The sequence below is a fragment of the Leuresthes tenuis genome, unplaced genomic scaffold (assembly GCF_036924035.1).
Source record: "Leuresthes tenuis unplaced genomic scaffold, fLeuTen1.0.hap1 SCAF_24, whole genome shotgun sequence".
Lineage (NCBI taxonomy): Eukaryota > Metazoa > Chordata > Actinopteri > Atheriniformes > Atherinopsidae > Leuresthes > Leuresthes tenuis.
This window is the reverse complement of record NW_027325378.1, coordinates 28,101,259-28,127,764: the sequence shown is the minus strand read 5'-3', so window position 1 is coordinate 28,127,764 and position 26,506 is coordinate 28,101,259. Positions and strand designations below refer to the sequence as shown.

Sequence of the window (26,506 nt, the reverse complement as noted above, 5' to 3'; positions counted from 1 at the left end):
ACCCACCAACTACAAGTGTGTGGTACTATTTTGAGTATCCTTTGAACTCCACTCTGTCAGTAATTTTGGATTCTTCCTGTTATCATAATAAACTACTTTCCCCAAAAAACTAGAGGGTGGTGGCATGTGTGTGTGTGTGTAAATAGAGCAAGTAGCCAACTGTGTGGGTTTTGAATGACAACACACAGCTGCTGATGAACTGCCTCTGTATGTGTAGACGGAATGCTGTCTTTTAAGGAACTTTTCCTCTGTGCTGATGACTTAGCTTTTTTGTCTGATTATTAAAAGGTGTCTTATGCCAGGTAATAAACTAAAACATTTAAAACTAAAATGTTCAGTTAGATGCGAAGATGAAAGACCTAAATTGTTGCGTTATAGGTCCCTATGTACTGTGTTGTACAGATATGTCATAAAATTAACATGCTTAAAGGAGTAATGGCATGCGTTCCCATTTTTCTGGCTTATTTACAGTGTTCAAATTTTTTTCACTAAAGTTTCCAGCAGGAGATAGAGGCCTTTCTCACACAGTAGTCACGCCTTAGTAGTGCAAAAAAGGCATCCTAATAAAGCCACCACTGCTTCTCTTTGGATCATGTGAATAGCTAAGCATCATATCAGTATGTGCTTACCAGTGTTGTGCATCAAAGCCTCCATTTTTCGTGAATTTTGAACTGACAAGATAGTTGTTGTTTTTTTGAAGTGGGGTTGTGTGATGTACTTATGAGTAGTTAGTAATTTACTTGCAGTAGGCAGTTGTCAGACCACTCTTTGTTTAGAGAAGCAGGGAGGAATTGTCATAGGGGAGCCCAGCTAACAGCTACTGATGCCCCTTTTCCACCAAATTGGTTCCAGGGCTGCCTCGAGGCCAGAGCTTAGTTTGGAACTAGGTTTTCTGTTTCCACTGACAAAGAACGGTTCCAAGGTAGCACCAGCTCTTTGCTGGACTAGGAAAGAACTGCTTACATCAGCGGGGTGGCGGAGTTGTTAAGACCAACAACAATAGCAAGACTGCAAGAGGGCTCATATTTACCGCTGTGGTAGATATGAGCGGTGACTTAATAGCCCAATATGTTTGTGAATTTGTGACGATTCCAGCAGGGAAATAACACCAGCTAACGTTAACTCATAACAGAGGCTAACATAACCATCTCACATCGCCGTCCAGTCAAAACCTGTCGACCAAGACAAACATATTGGTTCTGCCGTTTTCTGATCCCAATGAAGCACCATAAAGCCAGAAGCAGCAGCTGTACAATCGCAAACTCATACATTGTTGTTGTTGCTTTTTATTCTTGTTGCTGCTTCCATGTTTACGCCAAGGTGTATGCAAACGCAGCAATGTAACTGATGTATACTGTGACGTAATGAGGTGGCTCCCCTTAGCACCCTGAGCTGTGGAAAAGCAACCAAAAGGCTTCATTAAAAAAAACTTCTCACAATGAACGGCCTCAGAAAAACAAATGTCAGACTCAATGGCTTCAGCTCAAAAGTTCTCATTTAAAATGGCTTCAGCTCAAAAGTTCTCATAAATGTACACCGTACACGTGAGCAGGAACAAAAGTGCAAATTTTCAACATCCGAAACAACTCAAACCTCAAATTTCCCAGCAGTTTGGCAAACACTAGATTGTAGTTTTTTGTTTTTATTAATGCAGTAGTATTGCAACACACTGTTTAATACTACGTGTACTGCAGCTGCCAAACATGATTCACAATTCTGCTAGTCTAACCCCAAAATAACAACTGAGACAGTAAGAATGAGTCTGACAAAGCTTCTGGCAGACTCAGCTCATATTTGGATATATATAAATTGCACAACAATAACGCATGTAATACATTGCTGGACATGAATCCAATGTGAAAGTGCCTTAAAGCACTACATAACTGATGGTTTCTAGGCACTGGTCCCAAAACCTCTGTGGCTCCAATGGAGTCCCAGTCAATATGGTGTAGCCACATTAAATATTTCTTATTAGTCTGCTGATTCTGTAATTTCTATTCTTCCACTGGTACTACTGGTAACATAGACTGAAAAAAAAAATGGATGCAGTCTCTTGACCAGAAAAATCAAACCAGTGATGATGTCCTCTAAACCTACATTTGCTCTAATGATTTTTTAACTATTACTTCAATACTTTAAAAAGATTACCTTAAAAAATTTTCATTGTTATGATTGATGTTGAAAAGAGTACTCAAATAAAGCTAGTCAAATTCTTTCAACCTCCTGTCTACATCTGCTTTTAAAAACTGTAACAAAAAGTGTAGCTGAGCTGGAAAACCAAAAAAACTAAATTGATTAAACAAAAACCTAAGAAAAGACAAATCTCAAATCTGACTTCTGATAAAGGACATAGAAATGACTGCGTAGACATGAGGTGGTAACGGCCAGGATCTGGCAAGGAGTGAGAGAAACAAGGGAGCTTAAATACTGTGGGGGAGCAGAGGAGTGAATGATTGCAGCTGAGACAGATTGAACACAGGTGAGTGGAGCTAATAACCTGAACAGGGAAACTGAGGATAACTACTGGAGGAAAGTTGGAACAAAAACAAAACAGAACAGAGTACTAACTAAAAGTACAACTAACAAAGACAAAACACGAAAGTAACTATAACAAACAACTAAAGACTAAACTAATACAAACTGAAGAAAATCTGATCTGTACAAACCAGTAACTCAAGAACGTAAAACAGAGAGGAACAATGAACCAAGAAATAATCAAACCATGAAAAAGACCAGAAAATAAAAACACAAATAACTATGGATAATGACATTTATGGTTTCAAATCGTTTTCAAAATAGTATGATGTTAAATTGGTAAGTTATGGTTCCATCTAGAGTAAAACATAAAATTTCACAGTTGATGCTTTGGAATGTGGCTCCTTTCATACACACTCTTAATTAATTATTTTGTAATGTCCAGTATAAAAACAACAAAAGTGGTTAAAGCTGAACTGCAACTCACATGGTTACAGATGGTAGTCAATAAACTAATGAGTGACACCACAGAGGCCATGCTCAACTTTATATACAGTCTAGAACAGATGCTGCTTCTCTCATCGATGCTATTTTCCACAAAGTGGAATGAACAAATTAAAAAATTTCCAAATTCCTCGTCCAGTGTTAAACAGCCAGACCTCTACTCCCTCAGAAATGTTAACCTCAAACTGCTTGCTTCAGTTAATAGTGAACAAAGATTGGAGAAAGACTTATTAGATAGTTAGATTTGACAAATATATGGATCTTAGACCAGATTTTAGTAGAATTGTGTTATTAGTACACGACAGAACAAAAATTCACATATATAAATCCAGCTCCCTTGCCAGATGCTTAACTTATCTCTCATTCCTGAAAACACTGCGCTTCATCGTTGATGCCATAACACCAACAAACAGCATTTCCTCAAAGTCAGGGAACATTGAACATTTTAATGAGTAACAGGAGTCAGCCTGCCTTGAACACAAAATGTGGGCTGTCAGGATGATTTGTAATTTCATGGTTCAGACTTTAATCTTTTAGTTGAGATGGCTCTAGCTGCTGTTTTGTATTCAAGTGTAAAGGGTTTATAGTGAGATTTCAGTCTAATAAAGAAGCACTATATGAAACCATAGACACTATATGTTACAAATCAGATTTTTTTAATCAATAGTGATAAACTACTGTAGCAAAAACTCTTTTTTCCCCCATACATCTATTTGAAGTTTTTTTTTTTTTTTTATTCTTTCGTGTTTGTTGAGGTCTGACTTGTACAAATATACAGTGTAAATATATGAATAGACCTCAGATGGGCTCAGTTTGAACAAACCTCAACTAGGCAAAGCAGGGATCTTTCTGCAGCCACAGAGAGGGAACTCTGGCCAACACATAGCTTCATCACTGAAAGCATGCTTCATGACTACATTAGTTGTGTCAGATCGGTCTGTAATCTGCATTTGTATGACCTATGTTTACAGCTGATTGTGGTGGTAGATAGCGGTGCTGGTACAGATGGCTCTCCAGTTTGATTTAATTAGGTGTCTCTGCTCTCCTGTTTAAAAAGACTGTCTTACAGGTCTTATAACATTGTTACATAGCGAGGCTGAGTTGTAGATTTGACCTCTCCTACTTATTTGACAGTAATGGCAGACAAAAACATCAAGAAATAATCAGCATGTACTTCATTCCGATCAGCGTCAAGGTGTTACTTTTGTCAATGTATAGGATGCTAGATGAGCTATACGTGAGTATATTTGGTGAGACAGGTTCATCGTGATGGAGTTAAGTGTGTAGAGAAGTAGAGTTGACAAGGGGGGTACGCTATCTAACTGTAACACTCATAGTAAATGTTGGGAAACTGACGTCCTGTAACTCTGCAACCACAGACTTGAATAAGTCCGTATTACTAGAAGACAAAGGGTTTTCGCTTCCTTATGCCAAAATATGTCCTTATATGCTGCCATCATTGTATTGCTGTCACATCACCTGTGTAGAGTTGCGAAGGACATGTAACTGTATATGGATGATGTAAATGACACCACCTGAAATCAGGATCATAATCAGATCAAATTCATTCACCATTAATTCGGAGCACTCAGCTGCATCTCTGTTTTGCAGTTAAGGGCCCACAATTAATTATACGCTGAACTTTGAGTGCCGATGCTAACATGTCAATCTGTGTAGTCTGTGGTCAGGTATGTAACTACAGCACAACACACAGGTCATGTCCTTAGAATTTGAGAATTCTAATGACCCAAAGAGGTGTTTATACTCTACAGTTACTACACGGTTCATTCTTTGAGAGGCTGAGTCTATGAAATAACATTTAAAAAAAACTAGAGGAATAAAGCAGAAAATACTTGACGAAATGGTTAACAGAGAGAGTGTCCCATGTGAATACAGCAAGTAAATATGCAGTGAAAGTTCTCACAGAGCCAGTAAAGAATGAAAAGCAATTGACAGTACAGCAAAAAAAATTGAAAAAATATCCAGATGTGAACTGAACTTACTCTGAGTGTGGTCACTGCCTGAGGAAGCATTGCTCATCAGCTGTAAAGAATTTCTCCTCAGCCATCCATGACAGCCTCATTGAATGTTAATGAGGCCTTAACTTAGATCAGCTGTGAAAGGCTTCAGGCTTCAGTGTGGCCTTTATTCACACACATTAAGCTGCTCTTTTACAACATCATACTGTACATTTACTTTCAAAGAAAAGTTGTTTCACACTCAAGTGAAGCTTAAAGATGATCTTTGTGGCAGCTGTAGGTCTTATGATCAGAGGCACTGAGTTTACTACAACCCAGGTTACAGAGTTTCAGGTTCAGCAGTATGAGCTTTTCATGTCACACAGAGTGATACAGTAACCCATTGCTTCGTAATTACTACTTATATAACAGTTATCTGTAATTTGGGAGGATTTGTTTGTGTTTACAATGGGAATTTTGTGCTCCTCTTGAAGAAACCATTACAACCTTTATCAGAAGTGAGTCATTAAGCCTAAAGACAGAGTTGGATTCTGTCGATGAGGACGTCTAATTCTGTAAACGAATCAACACAAATCTAAGGGAAGCCAGTGGTCTAAGATGGGTTTATTTATTTATTCTTTAACCCTGTCCTTGTAATTTAAGGGCAATTTCAGACTCATCATACAACCTATCGTTCCTCAACCTATCGTTCCTCCAAATCACTGCTTAATTTCCTCAATGTCAGTTCTCTTTAACATAGGTTTCCTCCTGCAGTTTTAAACATATGTATACTGGGTTACCTGGTTATCTCTGTTTCAGAACTATTCAGGGCATGCCCCACCTCTCTCTGTCTGGCAGCTGGGATGGGCTCCAGTCTCCCCATGACTCTGAACAGGATAGAGTTGGTGATGAAAATGGATGAATGTTGTTTTCTTGTTCACATTGTCTAGATTAATTTTATTGGTGGGAATTTCAGGATATGTCCAAGGTTTTTTTTCATCTCGGGGGCTGTCCATGTTATGTTTCTCATATTGTCTCAGAGTCATTGCCAAAGGAATACATAGTTATCACAAGTCCACATTCTGTCTAGAATATACTGAATATCAGATGAATGTGCTGGAGTTGAAAGCTTTGCGATTTTGACAAGAACCAAATTTTCATGTCCTGATGGGAGATGTGCTGTCCTGATTCATGGCAAGTCACACTTTTCAAAATATGAAGGATCTGCTGCTGTATGTGGTATAGAAATATTCTGGTCAGTGTCATAAAATCTATGTAATAAATAATTGAGATATTGGAATTACTAATTCAAATAATCAACCAATTTTTAAATGCCTACAAGGAAAGTTTCCCGAACTACTGATCACCCTCGTCTGAAAGTTGAACTCATGGATTCTTCTGAAGACAAAGCCCTCTTCCCAGCACCGCAAGCTCCTGATAGAAGCTGTCATCTGCAGATGCTCCGCAGTTTCTGCTCCGTCTGAGACAATGATTACCCTTGTGGCCGTCAAGTCTCTGTCACGGGCCTCAGGACACAGATGCAGGGTCGGTTCAGATTCAATGGTGTTTATTATTTAACACAGCACAGCAAGGCAATGCAGGATGAAGATCTCCAAGCAGAGTAAAGGAATCAGGCTGTGAAAGTCCTAAGCGCTCTCCTCAATAACTAAGGCTGAGGACGAGCGCAGCTATGAAACTTCTCCACTCTAGGAGGAGAACAGAAAAGCTATGAACAATAACAAACATAAGCTGCATTCGGACAGAGAGTTCTAAGAACTGTCCACATCGAATTTAGTTATAATAACTGCCCTTCCCCAGGGGAACTGTTTCATTTTGCATTCGCACATAAATCAGGGACCTTGACAAGGACTGATGTGACGCCACACTCAACAACAAAACCCGTGAAAAGTAAGGAGAGAAGAAAACAACACAACCAAGAAGCTAACATGGAGAGCGAGGAGGCCACCATGTTCATGGTCTGCATGACGGTGATATTAATCATGGACGATCACATCAGGCATCTAAGATGGAGGCTGGAAGAGCACGTAGCAAGAGTCAGGAGACGAAGAATCCAGCAGCAGGCGATACTTCTTCGTTTCATGAAGGAAAGAAGGAGAGCAGAGCGCCGCAGACAAAGGAGACGACGTCCGAGTTTAGCTTATTAAATAGGCACCAGTTGTGTCCGTGTCGTATGAGTAAATATTTCAGACAAGGGGCGGAGCTACCAACCACCAAACACCTACGTCATATGTGGTTCTATGGAACCCAGAAAAGACCCTGCCTCAGAGAAGGAGCTAAAATGGTTACAGGAGCTGAGGGCCGTGGTCCCTAGCTCCTGTATGTCCGAATGCGTGAAAAAACGGCCCTATTCCTGAAAAGGTTATAGGAACTGCAAAAGGTTCCTAAAGTGGGAATGCGCCTATAAACTCACGCTCTCCTGATGAGGCGGATTTAAACAAAGGACGCTCTCAAAAAAACAGAGGCACTATGAAACTGAAACTATAATCTTAAAGCACTTCTTTTACGGAGGGGTGACAGATCTTACAAGAAAATGAAAACACAAAACAGTCCACTGGAGGAGGAACTATGAAACATTATGAAACAGAGGAACAAAACAAAGATATGAAACTTACCGTGATGAATAAATAAACTATGGCTATGAATAAATTACAAATCAAGATAGCTCTGCAGGAGGATCACTCACTGCAGACTCATGGAAACTATGGCTGTGATTCAAGAGATGGCTAGTAATGAAGCTCATGGACAGAAACAACATACTGATACAAGACAAGGGAAACACAGACTATTTGAACACATGAGGGACAAAGGGGAACAGGTGGAAACACTTTGGAATCAGGGAAGACAATCAGACACTTGACACGGGAGGAAGGGCAAGATACCTGAAACGAGAGGAGAAAGTTAGTGATTTTTCAAAATAAAATTGGAAATGACGAGACAAGACATGGAACAGAACGTAAATCGTGACAGTCTCCAACTGTTGCCCTTCCTTCCTTGGTTCCAATTGTATATACTGAACAAAACACTGATAGGAACTTTCCCTTCTCTTATCCTTCCAGTGAATCCTTCTGTATTCCTGTGGTAATCTCCAGTAGACGTCCTATAAAGCAGCCAAGTCAACAGTTTAGCAAAGGTATTCATAATCTCAATGTGAATATTCAGTAAAATATTTACCTATAACCAAAACTGAAGACAATCAAATGTGGACTTCTAAACAAAAGATCCCTGTACTCTAAATCCCTGGTTATAAATAATCTTATTACAGAACATGAATTTGACATATTCTTTCTGACAGAAACATGGCTTCATCAAGGTGACTATGTTACCTTAAATGAATCCATTCCCCCCACTCATATAAATTTTCATATAAGCTGTAGCACTGGAAGATGAGGAAAAGTTGCAGCCATTGCTAAATTAAGCATTCCTTTAAGCTTAAAAACTTCCTTGAATTTGCCATCCTCACATTCATGTTCTCCCCTCCCCACAGAAGGTCTTGAAAACTTTGGGTGGTCGGTGGCTTAGTGGGTTAAGCAGATGTCTCATATACAGAGGCTAGTCCTCAACACAGTTGGCCCCTGTTCAAGTCCCGAATCATACGTCTATATGCTGCATGTCATTCCCTCTCTCTGACCTGTTTCCTGTCTCTCTCCACTGTACTATCAATAAAGGCACTGAAAAGACCAAAAAAATACTTTAAAAAAAGAAAGTCTTGAAAACTTTTGCTTGTTGTGCTGTATCGTCAACCTAATCCTGACACAGAGTTTTTAATTGATTTCTCAGATTTTTTAAAATCTTTAAAGTCATTAATTTCCATTCAAGTCATTAATATGGATGACTTCGATAGTCACGTTGATGTTAATAAGGACAGCCTCTGTATTGCCTTTAACTCTTTACTGGAGTCAAAAGATTTTGCTCAATTGGTGACCAAGCCTGCACACTGCTACAATCAAACACTTGATCTTGTCCTGACATATGGTGTTGATATAGGACGTCTGTTGGTAGTTCCTCAAAATCCTCTTGTCAGATCATTTCCTAAAATATTCAGTATTACAGTGAAATGTTTTGAAGGTTCTTACATTAAAATTCATTACAACAGATGTATATCTGATAATTAAGTGGCAAAATTTAAAGAACTATTGAAAACAAAGTTGCCTATAAATTCTCTGTTGAATAGTCTGGAGGGCTCCTCTACAGACTTTACTCCACAGCGATTAGATCACCTAGTTGACAATAGAACTACCTCTCTAAACACAACTCTTGACACTGTTGCCCCCCTAAAGATGAAAGTTTTGTCTCAGAGTAGATGCACTCCGTGGTATAACTCACAACTCCGAACCCTTAAGCAAACTGAGAGAAAACTTGAAAGAACATGGTGTATTACCAGATCTAAGATTGCTACCTTGCCTTTAAAAACTACCTCATAACATAGAAAAATGCCTTACAAAGGACAAGATCAACATTCACAGCAAAAAGAGGTAAAAAAACAATCCTAGGTTTCTCTTCAGTTCGGTATCATGTCTGTTAGTTTTGTTATGCCATATTTTCCTTAGTTTCTCTTGCCCTGCCATCAGCTTCACTCACGTCACCTGTGCTTTTCCCCTCAGCTACACTCCATCATCAATCACCCTCCTCAATATTTAGTTTCCAGGTTTTCTCAAGCACATTGCCAGATCCTCACCGTCACTGATGAAATCACAGCAATCCAAGTTAAGTTAGGTTTGTCCAAGTCAAGTTTTTTCAGTCATTGTCAGGTTTTGTTTTTTTCGTAGTTAGGTTTTTGTATACCGGCTCAGCTGCGCTTTTCGTTTGTGTTTTTTGTTGGAATATCTGCATCCGGGTCCTCCTTCACCACCACGCCACACACCAACCCATCGTCATGACACTGTGGTACAACCACAGTCTGACTCAGAGCCATTCTGTTGTTGACTATTGTATTCCTCTACTGCTTAGCAGTCGTTGTTTTATTGACTTTTTTTGATAATGAACTTAAGGCTATTAGGGAAAATGACCATCTTTCATTCCCAGCTGCTGGTATAAATGCATTGTCTACCACTACTTCTCTGAAAAAAGGGAATTTTTTTTTTTGTCAATGAAATTTTTTTTTTTTAAATAGCTTTTTGCTCTGTCTAAGTTGATGTCAACAGTCATATCTTCTAAATCATCATGTCTATTGGATCCCATACCAACTTGACTGTTTAAGGATGTCTTACCTCTGATCATCTCTTCTGTACCTCAAGTCAATTCTTTCTTTTTTGGGGGGCTTTTTATGCCTTTATTTGATAGGACAGTTGGAGGGAGAAAGGAAACAGGGGGCAGAGAGAGGGGGCCTGACATGCAGCAAGGACTATTGCCTCTCTAGAGGCACCTGCAAAACCCCTATGCTATGTATCACAGACCTTTAAGACAGCTCTAATCAAGCCACTGTTGAATAAGCCTACCTTTTTTTTTACCTTGTCCTATCCAGCATTATGGTAGTAGAATTGTAATCTTAATACCATTTTATGCCAAACAATTAGCTTTGCCAAGGGAAGCTTTATGAATGTAAAGCTCTCCTTGATTCCCAAGTACTGCTAATCTATTCATTTTGTCACAATACTTTAATTATAGGGTCAAACCCGACAGGGGGACAGGGAAAGAGGGAGAGCAAAGAAAGAGAAATGAGACAGAGATAGAAAGAAATTATCGGAGAAGACAATGAAAAACAAGACAAAACCTGATAACTAGTTGCTATATCTGTAGAAACCAAACATAAAACATCCTACGGCCTCTGTGGGGAAACCTAGAGAACCATCAGGAGCAGCTGCAGGTCGACAAACAGAGAGAAAAAAACCCCAAAAACAAAAAAGAACAAACAGCAACAACACCAGCAGCAAGTACATATTTGGGCTGAATAGTGTAGTGGTAAAATTGCCACCTTGAGTGGGTGACCTGGGTTCAAATCCCCTGCATGAATGGTATTAGCTCCAGTGGGGGTCCTTGGGCAAGACCTCCTTACCCTACCCGCCTACCACTGTAAGTCGCTTTGGATAAAAGTGTCTGCCAAATACATAAACATATAATATAACTGTGGATACGGATGACACAACAACTGTATAACAAGCATGTGACTTGAATGCTCTTGCAAAGGTTTATGTCACAACTGGGTCCCTCCGTTGGTCCCAGGATTGTCGTCTAGCAGCTCCTACACCACGCCTAAGACAATCCAAACTCTTTTCATGTGTCGTCCCACGATGGTGGAATGACCTACCGAGCGCTACCAGAACAGGGGCGTCCCTGTCTATCTTCAAGAAACTCTTGAAAACCCAACTCTTCAGAGAGCATCTCCTATCCCAGCACTTACCTTGTACTTCCCTCCCCCCTCTATCTCTGCACTTTATCTTTCTGCACTTCCTTCTATGCCTGCACCCTATCTCTACTCTGTCCCCTCTGACAGAGTCGGACTAGTGAGTTCCTTCTATGTAGTTTATTGTTAGCTTTTTATATAGCTGTTATATCTTGATTTGCAAGTCGCTTTGGATAAAAGCGTCTGATAAATACATAAACATAAACATAAACATTGGTGAATGAATGTGTGTGTGTGTGTGTGCATGAACATACAAAATATATGGTGCAGGTTTTACATGAATTGTGCTCAGTTATGAGTGTAGCCAGATGCCAGCCACCTAGATATGAGTCGAGTGAAGGACCCACGGGCCTGAGCGCCACCAACGCCCCCCCGGTACAGGCCCCACCCGATACCCGAGAAGGCCAGGCACCCCAGACAGCCAAACAAAATGGGCCACCGCACCCCAATGCTCTCAGCCAAGTGCCCCAGGAGTAAAGATGTGCCCACAGGTGGGTGCAGACACGAGCAGCGGGGAGGGCCGAGGTGGAACGTTAATTTTCGATTGACCATGAAACCATAGAGAGACGCTGTCCAATTATATAGTTACTGGAGGTTCCCCAGCAGCCTAGGCCTATAGCAGCATAACTATGGGATGTTTCAGGGTCACCTGAGCCATCCCTAACTATAAGCTTTATCAAAAAGGAAAGTTTTAAGCCTAATCTTAAAGGTAGAGAGGGTGTCTGCTTCCTAAACCCAAACTGGCAGCTGGTTCCACACAGCCTGATAATTGAAGGCTCTGCCACTTTTAGAAAATCTGGGAACAACGAAGTAAACCTGCAGTCTGAGAGCAAAGTGCTCGGTTGGGAAAATATCCAACTATGAGATCTTTAAGATATGATGGAGCTTGATCATTAAGAGGTTTATATGTGAGGAGGAGAATCTTAAATTCTATTCTGAATTTAACAGGGAGCCAATGAAGAGAAGCTAAACCTAGTGATGCCTGGTACACAAAGCAATTCAATTTCAGTGTCCCAGTCCCAGTGTTGTGCCAAGATAGTTATCCATCCATTTTCTATACCCGCTTAATCCGTTGGTTCTGTCACGGGGCCCGGGGGACTCTTTGAGGGGATGGTGCTAACCACCACACCCCCGTGCAGCCCAAGATAGTTATCCCTACCAGAAATTGTATCCCCCTATATGTAGCTCCATGTAAACTGAAAAAAAACTGCTAATGTAGTTTGTTGTTCTGTCTGTGGGGTTTTATGTTATTATTTGATGCTTATAGCAGTATACATGCTTTTGTTTTCTGAACGTTTTATGGAACTGTATTCATTTCAATTAGTTGACAATGCATACTGAAACACTTAGACAATTGCTCTGTAAGATAGTTTCCCTCCTGATCTCATGATTATTTAACAATATCATAAAGTTTTTGTATGTTTTTGTTTATTTATAGACGGAGCACTGTGCAAACATTATATCCTATTATCTGATGTTTTATTTTATACGTATTTAATATGGTACATGCCTAATAACTCCTGTGAATATTGGGAAGTTCAATATTTTTTGGCAAACTTAGAAGGCAATTTGGGAGTATCAAATTGGATATATTTAGGAGGAGAAGACTAAGTTAGAATGGGTAGAGTGCCATTGTATTAGCCTTAGATAACCTGACCCCTGATACGTACTGAGATGACTCTGATTCTGAGAATGTTTTATGGACTTAAAGTAGAAATTTATAAAAGACCTTATCATCACAAACTGTAACCTATATAAACTATAACATTGAAGAAACACACTCAGTAACACCTTATTGTCTGTATGTAAGATCACAAAAGGTCTTTTAATCGATCAAACTCAGAAACTGCAACAGTAAATACTGTTGGCCGATTCTGAACCATGCCTTCTTGTAAACCTGGAACCATCTAAGATCCATTTTTAGATCTGATACAGTGCTCTGCAGGATCTCATACGAGACACCATGAGGCTTTAAAGCACTTCCTCTCTGTCTGAGCTCTCTGCTCTAACAGTGCAACACATCTTTTAAGTGAAAAGCTCTGCAAGTTGGCAGTGAGGAAACAACTGAATTAGCTCTTCACTGCATCTGTTGTCTTTTGAAGTGTCTCACCGCACTATGCACATAAACCCACAAGAGCAGCAGACCTCATAATTACACAGCCAAGACGCCCACCACGGCCCAATAAATGACAAGATGATATAAATCTCTGGATGTCTAGTGCAAGAGAAAATAGACAAATGTGGAGAAACTGGTTTGACAGCATTGTTTTCTTAAAGCAGAAAAGTTCTCCACTTCACTCTGCCACATACTGCTAAAAATCAAGGAGACTGTGAAAGTTTGGCATCTCCGAACTGATGAGCTTAAACATAAGTCAATAAAAGATGAATTCAGACAGCAGAACAATATAGTAAACCATTATAACAAACCATGTCTGACCACATCCTTTAAAAAGAAGGTCAAATAAAACAGGAGAGTGGGTTTCCTTTGTAGGATAAGCTGTGAAGTTGAATGAACAGCTGTTCTTTCATGTCAGATGGATTGACGTAGTTGTGGAATCTGATAAGCACGCTTTGTGGCACACCCATCCCTAACCCATCCGGGATGGGACCACAGAGCACAACCAGAACATGCTGGTGAAATTGCACATCCCATCTGGCAGAGAGAAACCTTGGTTTCCCCAATGAGGAGCTGGAGAGCAGCGCTTAACTCAAGTCAACATAGATAAAACAAGAGTTAATGTCCTTTGGAAACTTGTTCAAGTTGGAGATGCACAGTGATTTTGAACTGTTTGATCTGCAGTGGAAATTGTGACTCCTGTTTTGTCACTTTGCCCCCCCCTCACAGTTTGTGCATAACAAGTGTGTTTGTACTGCATGTTGTTGATTGAGGACCATCCATCTGCTTATTGGTCTCACTGAATAGTGAATGTGCCCATGTAGTATGGATGTTTTACAGAAAACCCTTCAGTGAGCTGTTAGTTTAGTTATAGATGTGATCTTTCAAGAGGTATTTTATTTTTTCCTGCAATTTCATAAAATGCACAAGAATTACACAGTGATTACAAGTAGTTATCAGCTGATTTGTAACAACTAATCATAAACGTGGAAACTCTTCTGTTGCTATGCCTATACATTGTGCATGTCCTCTGTGTATGTTTTGGGCGAAGGGGATGGAAAGGTTTGTATGTGTCAAGGGAGACGCCTTAATCTGCTCATTTCCACGTGTAAAACGGCAACTAATGTAGCACATAACTTCTCCCATCTGCAGCAACATTTTTACTTTCATTTATTTAACAGCAGCAAGAGGTTGCTGACACATAATTAACACAAGAGGGGATTATGACCTATAAGTGCCATTTAATGGGCTGATAACATTCATAAGTAAGATTTATAGCATTTGGGCTTTCGTGCTCTGACAAACAACCTTCAGAAATTATAGAAATCTGTTGAAAATGCACAGAATCAAAGGAATCTAAGTGTAATGTGATTCTCAAATGAGTGGCAGGCCTGTAGTACCAGAATACATTTTATAACTCCTTCACACGTACATTTCCAGTGCCAGCATATTACCGTGGTCTGCACTGGAACCGTTTCACACACCGTTTGCATCGTAATACAGCCAGCAAATATAGTGGAACAGTATAAAATGGGCTAAGATGATTCTGGGGTCTTGCATATGGTTAAAACTTTATTTGCACGTTGTGTTGTGGCTTAAAATGTGCTTGTTTGTTGCGTTTCATTTTTGTTTTAACAAGTCTCCTGCCTGCTGCAAGATTTCTCACCACAGGACATGCCATACAAGCTGTGTTCATGCGTCAGTACAGAGCTGCTCCCAGAGATGAACTCACGATATCCCACAACCAAACAAATCCCTCCAATCCACAAATACAACATACTTGAATGTTGCAGACATTTGCATTCTTACATGCCATTGCTCAGGATCTCAGGAACATTTCAGGGCTCCAGTACATGTGCGAAAGCATCTTATGTTTCCATTTGTACAACTGTCCCCTTGCTTGTATGAAAAGACAAGTGCCAATTCTGCTGTGTCTCTAGAGGAAGCTGTATAAAGTCTGATAAATGAATCAGTATCTGTAAAGTTTGAAGACTACTTAAGCTGTTTTCATACATGCCGTGCTGCCTGAAATGACTATTATCTTTAAAATTATTACTATTGTTAAAACTTAAACATGCTTAAATGACAGTAAGTGTAGTTAAAGCAGCACAGCTCATTAGTGGGTTTGAAGCAAACAAAAAATGTGACGGTTGAGAAATGATTAGGACTGCCACCAATGACAGAAAATACTTAAAAGGACAGAGACCAAAAAAATATTTGAGGTTCTAATAGATTTGTCTTTTTTGCCTTTGTCGCACTAATCTCATTCATTGTATAGTACATTATAGGCATGATCAATGTACAGAAGGTTTGAAATACAAAAAGTAGGTGTGGACCTGAAATATGGTAAATCCAGTTCTGTTGCACAAATGATCTATTCAACATTATACAATCTTAAATTATGGGTTTTGGGTTAACCCCTAACCCCTTTACTCAGTATAAACTCAGCCTTGAATTTATTGAGAATTGCTTTTAGATTTGCATTAGTGTGTGCTAAAATTCATATCACTCAAGACCCTGCTGTGTAGGTAAAAAGGTACTAAAACTTCTGCTGTTTCCTCAGGGGATAAAAGGGGATACTGGACCTGCTGGTGCTGCTGGAGCTCAAGGGGCCCCGGTGAGTTGACACTGATTTTATACGTTACAAATTTATATTTGTACACAAGTCTATTAATAAAAGTCATTCAGGCAAAACTGACTCTGTGGTCTGTGCCTGACCAAATTCACATATAGGCCAACACTGACCCCAACCCTTGATATAACAAGTCAAACGTGCACACATTCTGAAGAAAGATTCTCACCCCTTGTCAGAACAACCAGTCACACTTTCCTTTGATAAAAAACAAACTCCCAGTCGCCTTTAGCTTGTAGACCTCTGTTCAGTGATGAGATGTCAGGTGTAATGTTTGTGACAGTATGGTACAGGATTTCGATTATGTTGTTACAAAGTATTAAAGTCTCTGACAGGTGCTAAATGGGAGAATAACCTGAATGCTCATGTCTGGCCAGCCTGCATGCAACAAACGGATGATGCTAAACTTTTGTGATCTCCTGGAAATATTTCTGGATATTCTTGAAGGTGTAAACTCATCATCAAAACCAAGGTATTCCATGTCCTCAAGGCTGAATATGTAGAGATCCAATACTCATGATTCTTTTGAAATATATATCAACACTGGTAAAATAAGACTTATTTTTTCTCTTTTTTTCTCTAAAATTATATCCACATAGTTGGTCATTTGTAAATGATAACAGTGTTTTTAACACCTCTCAGTCTGGTTTTAGAGCACTTCATTGTAGTGCTTGTTAAGGTTACACAGCAGACAGCACGATTTTAGTTCTTAAATATATTGTGATATTTTTTGTTGATTGTTAAAGGATAGGAAAACGTAAGGCCACATGAGACAAAAAAACTTTTTTCAGGATTTGCTACAATTTCCTGAGGTCCTAATGAAATGGCTGGTACATGCTTTACTCTAAATACCTTAAAGACAGCGCAGAACAGCCCACTTTTCAACCATGTCTTTGAAGCAATTTTCATAGCAGTTGGTTTTAGGGTGTGGAATGAGCCACTTGAGTCCTCTCTCTATTCCATAAGGTTTGTCTTCATTAGGATCCATCCTTCAGCTTCCAGCGCTGCTTTAGACATAAATCTGGACACAAATTACATGTGACTAAAAAAACTCAACCATACACGACCCTTAAAAATTACCATGGGAGAGAGAATCCAGTACCTTACCCAAGAGCTCACGCAACCAATTTAATTCAGCTTGGTTCAAGTTAATTCAGTTGAGTTTTATTTATGCAGCACCAAATCCAAAAAAAATTCATCTCAAGTCACTTAAAAAATACAGCCCAATTCAAGCCATTTATAATCCAATTATTTCTAATACAATCATAACCCAATCATATCAAATTCATTCAGATCCTAGTCCAATTTATGTGATGCCTATTGAAACTTCTCTTTGATTCAATGTCATGTCCTGATCATGCACAAGCTGACAGTGGAGAGGAAGACTGCATTTGAACAGGAATGAATCTCCAAAAGAAGCATAACCAGATAGGGCGACTATCCACAATACAGAATAGGGCAAAATATTCTTTGACATAAAGAGAAAAATAAAGATGAGGTGTAAAATGTTTATTTAATTCACTATTCAATTATTACTGTCACACATTATATTCACCACTATAGGCCTTACCCCTTCACCCTTTATTGCTCTATTGCTGTGTAAAGCAACGAAAAAAAAAATATTTTTGGGAAAAATTAGTTGTTAATGTTTTACTGTACGGAACCACAACAAGATGCCTTCAAGGTGTGTTGTTTACCTTGATAAAGTCTGAAGGTTTAGATTTTGAAGAAAAATTTGAAGGAGAAAACTACTAATACTTTTGAATTGTTTTGAATTACAAACCTTGATAATGAGATAATATTTAATTTATAACAAACAACATATGACCATCTTCAGTAAAAAACATAGAACTCAAACATTCACCTGGGCCCCAATACAAACTCCCCTGAGCTTAATCACTTGGAGCAAACGTGGAATGCACCTTAACAATCCTCTCCATGTATAACCAACCCCACAGCCCACAGAACCAGAAGAATCTGCTGCTTCCAGGTGCCAGACATGACTGGACACGCCAAGGAGTTTAGATGGCGTTACAGAGGTTTTGCTTTTGTGGCTGATTGTTGAACATCAATTTAAGCATACTTTACCTGTACAGAAACATTATGTAACTGTACTAACTTTGTGAAGTACAGGTGATTAACATTTTGATCATTGTTACGGCCTCAAAAAATAGAAATAATTCATAGGCTCAATGAGACCATAACATATTAGGACGCCACACAATGTTTGCAAAAAGGAACGATATTTATTAAAAGTTGCCACTGAAAAGGAAAAGGGGAAAGAAAAGTTAATGGTTAACCCATAAAGTTATGAACCAAAAAGAGATGGAGACCCCGGCCAAAAGGAACAAAAGGGGGAAACACAGGGCCAGCCACGCAATGGGCCGTCGCACCCTGCGTTTTCCCCACTTACTGAAAAAAAACCCAAATATAACCTGAAACAAAAACGACAAAACAGGATTACCGGCAGTCTCCAACTCAAACTAACATAACAAACTAAAATAGGAAAAACAAACACTCTGTCCTCTAAGACAGATGAATAATAAGAAAAAAGAAAATAAGGGTTAACAATTAAATCAAAAGAAAGCAAACCATCCATGTAGCTGCTGCCCCCCCAGAGTGAGAGAGCGCGGCCTTCCTCCTCTCCCTCTTTATCCTCGACCTGATTACCAATTGGCCACTGGCCTGTGGAGGACGGCAGGGGAAGGAGACGGCAGGGAGACAGCAGCACATCAAGACACCCCAGGTGTGCCACCACCTGACCACACATAACAATCATCTAGAACTGAAAGGATTGAAAAATAGTGATAGTTTTAAAACTATCTGAATTGAACTTCAAATCAAAACATTGAAGGAACAACTTATAAAAAAGCTAAACATACAGGTAAGCGTTGGTCTCGTGAAAGCGCTACAGGAATTTAAGTTCTTTGTCTTCTTTTTCCTATAGTTATTATTATTATTATTATTATTAATAATAAAAGTAGTAGTAATAGTAGTATGGGATATTTTAATGTTAAAGAAAGAGTTTTATTCTCATGTACAGGATTAATTCATTTACTTTAAATGTGTCTGAAACACCCCCAGTTTTAGCCTTTCTCTTCAAGTCCATTGTTCTCTACTCTCTTTGCTCTCCTGTTTGACAGATCCATCCTCAGTTTAAATTAAAGAAATATATTAAAAGGTTGGAGTGGTGAACAGTAGTAAAAAAACACTAATTCTAACCTTTATATTACTTTGGTAGTCTAGAATTAAATTGAGGGTGTGTCAAAGTAGTCGGCAGTCAAGCATTATTCAAATGTTTCACATGGTGGTGACGATGAGTGAAAGACCAAACGGCTGGGCTGTCAACTTGTCAGGCAGTTCAGGAGCAGCGATCTCTGTTAGAGAGAGCAACCCTCTTTTACATGAACTTTGAGCTTTGTATAGTTACTCTGTGCTCATTTTATATGGACAATCACCTAAAAAACACATGAGAGGAAAAAACAAAACAAAGATTTATAAAAATTTCTTGAACAGGTTTGAAAGACTAACAGTAAGAGTAGCATGTAACATGAAACATGAAACAGCATCCAGCCGTGTTCCACTAACTGCCAAATTTGCAAGAATCACAGAAGAACAGGGTGACTTTGGGTAATACTGGTGGTGAGACACCATATTTACATGTTGTGGTGAGCTTGAGTTGGGTTAGGAAATGATAAGTTTAATTTCAATAAGCTCTTTGATTGCACACTCCAGACTTTCAGTAAATATTGACTATATACAACAACACCAGGCAGTCACTAACTGGATGACTGGCTTTTACTCATGGTGCAATCATTTGCTGTCAAAAAAAGAAACAGTAATCTAATCAAACAGGTATGAAACAACACAACATTGAATGCTGCACAAAGAATAACATTTCTGTGTGACAGAGCACACTAAAACACAAGTATTGCTTAACAAATACAGCATCTCAATGCATGCTGGGAAGGCTCTACCCAGCTGCTCCCCCAACACATTACAATATATATAATCAAAATGGAGAATATTAGTATAAAACAGTGTAGAACCACTGCATTGGAACCACATTTGAATAAAATAACTTGTCCTTGACCTGAGAAACAACAAATCACAAAGCAATCTTCATTCAGGGACTGCTTGTCCTTTCAGCTATATGGCATATTCCCTTAGTTAAATTAACTGTTTAAATAGACTCTAGAGTTTGCTGTACTGCTTGTGTGGTCAAGAATTATTTATCAAGATCAATTATGAGGCAGGTGCTGAAGAGCAGTTAAAAGATTGTTCAGAATATTGGAAAAATTTAAACACATACTGAGATGCTGTGCATAGGTTACAGCAGCAGTACCACATGTAGATTAGAAATATGCTCATTCTGCTACCATTGTTGTTGAAAATTACTAATTTTAGCATCTCCTGCATATTACACTGTATTAAAGATTTCTTATCCTCAGGGTACCCGGGGACTGCCTGGCGAAGCAGGACCACAGGGACCTCTGGTAATATTTTACCTTAAGTGACTTGTGTCAGAATCTTTGGGGAACTAAAATTATTAACACATTCCCTGTGCTCTTAAATGTATCTTCAGGGTGTGCGAGGGTTGCCTGGGCTTCAGGGTCCACCTGGGATAAAAGGAGCACAGGTTAGGAACATCTGTTTTATTTGCTGCAAAGTGTTTGTTGAAGTCAACACTCTGAATATTACTGATAGTACTAACATTAATCAAGAACACTGTTAAGCACCAGAGGGGTTAAATATTAGGTTAAATAAGGGTTAGGGGGTTAGTTTAAATACTAATGCTAATTTATCTGCATTATTGAAATATACAGTCCAAGAGCTGCATGTTGGCTTATTTGTGTGGCATTTTCACAAAGAGTGTTGTTCACAAAGAATCTTGGTGGGTACTGAAATATTCTTGTGGGTATGCACTACCTTTGTATTTTGTTTGAACTCTATCATGTAGGACAATCTTGTCAGAGTTTAGTCATCCAACCATCAGTAATTTTCCATTGATCCTGCTTCTGCCCCACTCAGCCTGTCAGTCACACCCACCTCATCAGTTCACTCCACTCACCTGTGCACACAGCTGCCTCTCATCACATGCAATCAGCCCAGCATATAGTCACCAGCTCCACACTCTATCCTTTGCCAGATTGTTCTTTGCCATGCAAGTCTTTCCAGCGTTCTCCTGCCAGCTTTACCGACCTCGCCTGTCCCTGATTCCCTGCTTCGTCTGCCTCCTGGTAATTCGACCCAGCCTTCTGTCCCTGACCAAGAACTTTGCCTCTCCTCTCCTGATTCCTGTTTACCGGTTTCTAAACCGTTTGTCTGTCTGCCAGAGTTTCAGTAAAGCCTTGAACTTTTTACCACTGTCTTCTGACTCCTTTGTACTGCAATTGGGTCCATACACCACCCGTTACAGTACAATCTGGCCAGACATGGACCCAGCAGGACCAACCTCACCACAGGATCAGTTTGAGAGGATTGAACACGCGCTCATGCAACAGCAGCAGAGAATGGAGGAGGCTGATGCATACGCCAGACGAGCTACAGAGGCCAACGCCAATGCCTTTGCAGCCCTCTCTGCCCAGTTGCAACAGCTGATGTCCACTCGCCCTCCTGCAGTTCCAGTTCTCACACCGGAAACTCCTGCTCCAGCTCTATCACAGCCCAGAATGATCTCCGAGCCCAGAGTGGGAACCCCTGAGCGATATGATGGAAACCCTGAACTCTGCGGTTCATTCCTGACCTCCTGCTCCTTACTCTTTGGCCTGCAGCCATACACGTTCGCCACCGAGGATGCCAGGGTGGCATACGTAATTAGCAACCTGACCGGCAGAGCCCTCCTCTGGGGAACAGCAGAGTGGGAGAGGCGGACTTCCGCTTGTGCATCATTCCAGGCCTTCTCTGAGGAACTACGCAAGGTGTTCGGGTTGGGCGCTTCCGGATCTGATGCCGCCCGTGATCTGCTCTCCCTGCGCCAAGGGAACCAGTCAGTGGCTGACTTCTCCATCGACTTCCGGACCAGGCCCTGTCGAAGCGACTGGAACACTGCGGCTCTGCGCGATGCTTTTCTGCATGGTTTGGCAGACTACATCAAAGATGAACTGGTTTCCTATCCTCTACCTTCCACACTGGACAGTCTCATTGAACTTACTGTTCGGCTGGACCTCCGCATACAGGCCCGGAGAAGGGAGAGGAGACAGAGCACTCCTGGTCATCTCGACCCAGCCCGCTGGCCAGGTTACTCATCTGCTTCCGGTTCCTCTTTACCCGCTATGGATATTGGCGTAGTCTGAGCCCATGCAGGTGGGCCGCACCAAGCTTACACCCGAAGAGCGAGAGCGCCGCCGTAAGGGGAATCTGTGTATGTACTGTGGACAAGCTGAACATTTTATCTCCCGCTGCCTGTTAAAAGACAGGGCTCACCAGTGAGTGAGGAAGTCCTGGTGAGTCACACGGCAGCAAAGTCTTCCTCCTCAAGCTTGCGCCCACTCTTCCAAGTCAAGCTCCTCCTTCCTGGTGGTGCACACACCCTGCCCACTTTTATAGACTCTGGTGCAGATGCCAACATTATGGCTGAGAGCTTAGCTATACAACTCGGACTTAAGAAGATTCCACTTGACACCCCAATTCCTGCCAAAGCCCTTGATGGCCATCTTCTGGAGACTGTCACTCACCAGACTTCTCCTGTCCACATGCTACTTTCCGGTAACCACCATGAGACCATCCAGTTTCACCTCCTGTCATCCAACATTCCACTGATCTTAGGCTACCCTTGGCTACGTCGACACAGCCCCCACATCGACTGGGCCACAGGGGGCATCCTCGGTTGGAAGAACTCCTGCCACCAGGTCTGCCTTAAAGAGGCCTCTGTACCCCAGCAGACAACGCACTCCAGTTCCTGCCCTGACTTGTCCAGAGTTCCTACCATGACTTCCGGGAAGTGTTCAGTAAAACTAAGGCGACTTCATTGCCCCCTCATCGGCCTTATGACTGTTCCATTGACCTGATGCCTGGCACATCACCTCCCAAGGGGCGTCTGTACTCCCTGTCTGGTCCTGAACGGGAGTTCATGGAGTCTTACATCAATGACTCCCTGGCTGCCGCTATTATCCGACCCTCGTCGTCTCCTGCTGGGGCAGGATTTTTCTTTGTCGAGAAGAAGGACAAGACCCTGCGCCCCTGCATTGATTACAGGGGACTTAATGACATCACTATAAAGAACTGGTACCCTCTTCCCCTCATCTCCTCAGCCTCTGAGTTACTTCAAGGAGCCATGATCTTCACCAAGCTCGACCTCCGTAATGCCTACCACCTTGTCCGCATCCGAGAGGGGGATGAATGGAAGACTGCTTTTAACACGCCCACCGGACATTATGAATATTTGGTGATGCCATTTGGCCTCACCAATGCCCCGGCAGTTTTCCAGGCCTTGGTCAACGACCTCCTCAGAGACATGATCGACAAATATGTTTTCGTCTATTTGGACGACATCCTCATTTTTTCTAAGTCCCGCGAAGAACATATCCACCATGTCCAGACGGTCCTCCAACGCTTGCTGGAGAACTCCCTTTTCGTGAAGGCCGAAAAGTGTGAGTTTCACTCACAGACTGTGTCATTCCTGGGTTACATTGTGACTCAAGGTCACCTGGAGATGGATCCTGCCAAAGTGGACGCAGTTAGGTGTTGGCCAGTCCCTGAAACCCATAAGAAGCTACAGCAGTACCTGGGCTTTGCCAATTTTTACAGGCGCTTCATCCGGAACTATAGCTCCATCGCTGCCCCTCTCACAGCCCTGACATCCTCCAAGACTTCCTTCCGATGGTCCCATTCTGCAGATACAGCCTTTCAGACCCCGAGGGACCGCTTCAGTTCTGCACCCATCCTCCAAGTTCCTGATGCCGAACGGCAGTTCATCGTAGAGGTGGATGCATCTGACATGGGTGTAGGGGCTGTGCTGTCCCAGCGAGCAGCCAGTGACCAGAAGATCCACCCATGTGCCTTTTTCTCTCGGCGTCTTTCCCCAGCCGAGAGAAATTATGACATTGGTAACCGGGAACTCGTTTCTGTTAAACTGGCCCTGGAGGAGTGGCGGCACTGGCTGGAGGGAACCAAGCAGCCCTTCCTGGTGTGGACGGACCACAAGAGCCTGGAGTACATTCGAACCACAAAGAGACTCAATTCTCGACAGGCACGATGGGCCCTCTTCTTCACTAGGTTCAATTTCACCCTCTCCTACAGACCCGGCTCCCGCAACGTCAAACCTGACGCTCTGTCACGTCAGTTCCAGAGGGAGGATGATGGCACCAGTGCTCCTGACACCATCCTTCCGTCCCCGTGTGTTGTGGCATCCCTGACTTGGGAAATTGAGGAGAAAGTAAGAGCTGCCACAGAGGGTCAGCCTGGTCCTAGTGCCTGCCCTACTGGATGTTTATTCGTGCCTGCAGCTCTGAGGTCGGATGTACTCCAGTGGGCCCATGGTTCTAAGTTGACCTGCCATCCTGGGATCCAGAGAACCCGGGAGGTCCTTCTACAACGTTTCTGGTGGGCCACGTTACAGGAGGACACCCGGGAGTATGTCAAAGCCTGCCAGATCTGCAATCGGAATAAAACATCGCGTCAAGCACCATCCGGCCTCCTACAGCCTCTCCCAGTGCCACATCGCCCCTGGTCCCACATTTCAGTGGACTTCGTGACAGGCCTGCCACCATCGAATGAGAAGACGGCTATTCTTAGCGTTGTGGACCGCTTCTCTAAGATGGCCCACTTTGTGTCCTTGCCTAAGCTCCCGTCAGCTAAAGAGACAGCCCAGCTGCTCCTCAACCACGTCTTCTGCCTTCATGGGATTCCTGTTGATGTGGTCTCGGACAGAGGGCCCCAGTTTTCATCAGTGTTCTGGCGGGAGTTCTGCAGCCTCTTGGGAGCCACGGCCAGTTTGTCATCCGGGTACCACCCGCAATCTAATGGCCAGACTGAGAGGAAGAACCAAGAAATGGAGACGGCCCTCCGGTGTATGGTGTCACAGAACCCATCCTCTTGGTCCCAGCATCTGTTGTGGGTGGAATATGCCCACAACACCCTTACCAGCTCCGCCACCAGTTTGTCTCCTTTCCAGTGTGCCTACGGTTACCAGCCTCCTCTCTTCCCAGCCCTGGAAGGGGAGGCCTCTTGCCCTTCAGTTCAAAGCCTTCATCCGTCGCTCTCGCCGACGTGGAAGGGGCTGCCAGTACCTCGTCGACTGGGAGGGCTACGGTCCGGAGGAAAGATCCTGGGTTCCTGCTCAACACATTTTGGACCGGGGTCTCATCCAAGTCTTTCACCAGCAACATCCGGACCAGCCCTCCCCCAGCAACATAGGCAGGGGCCCTCGCCATAGGATGCCTGCTGCTGGCCCTTCCACTGCCCCGGACCAGTGGGAGGACTCCCTGTCGGAGGAGGAGGCAGTGGACCCACCGGCGAACTCACTTTCCTCACAACCTGAGGATGGGGAGTTCTCAGGTTCTCCCGAGTTTTTGCCGGTTTCTAAACCGTTTGTCTGTCTGCCAGAGTTTCAGTAAAGCCTTGAACTTTTTACCACTGTCTTCTGACTCCTTTGTACTGCAATTGGGTCCATACACCACCTGTTACAAATCTCAGAGATAAAAAGCACAAATGATATTAGTATATAAATTTCTCAAATTTTGTGAGTACAACTAAGTGAACAACATAAATGCTTTTTTTTGGTTGATACTCTTCATTTAGTATTTTCAGTTTAAGGAAAAACAATTGGCAACAATCTGCCAAGGAAGAAGAAAAAAAAACACACAAAAAAAAGAAAATACACAAACGGGGGGCTCCTCTATTGATAATATCATTGTATGAAATGACCAATGTCCTTAATTATTAGTGTGTAGCATCCTCTATTGTTTGGATAAAAGCAGTCAATTTCTCCCATTTCCTGGAAAAGGTCGCTCCTCTAGATCTGAGAGATGAAATCATCTTTTCCATTGTACACAAATCCTTCACTCTGTCCATCCATTGGTTCAGGCTTAGAGGTTCAGTTTTTTACCCGCACTTTGTTATAGCTTTTTTTTTTTTTTTTTTTACAAGCAATCAACAGTATTTTACAAAGATACCGGTCTTTTTTAATAACTACATTCTCGTTTAGGACACAAAAATAAAGGACCATCACATTGTTAGGAACTGTGTATCCCAGAATCTTTCCCAGAGTCATGCATACATTACTCCAAAAAGTTTGAATTTTTGGGCGCAGTCAAAAGATATGGGAGTGATCTGCGTTTCCGCACTGCCTCCATCACTGTTCTTGTGATTGAGAGAATTTGCTTTTTATAGGAGGCGCAATGAAAAAAACAAATCAAATTTTTCCAGCCAATATCCTCTACATCGGACTCGCAGCTGACCGCTGTGCACTCCACATGGAATGTCAATCCTCCTCTGATATTTCTATGTTTAGTTCTTTC

General features: G+C 41.7%; 1 protein-coding gene across 1 annotated transcript in view; it reads left to right on the top strand.

The window, feature by feature from the left end:
• Positions 1-26,506, top strand: part of LOC140284795 (uncharacterized) — a 141,762-nt gene that overhangs the window by 65,852 nt on the left and 49,404 nt on the right. The window contains exons 19-21 of the mRNA XM_072378790.1: positions 15,978-16,031; positions 20,498-20,542; positions 20,632-20,685. Of these exons, the coding sequence (XP_072234891.1) occupies positions 15,978-16,031; positions 20,498-20,542; positions 20,632-20,685 (153 nt within the window). The remainder of the gene's footprint in view (positions 1-15,977; positions 16,032-20,497; positions 20,543-20,631; positions 20,686-26,506) is intronic.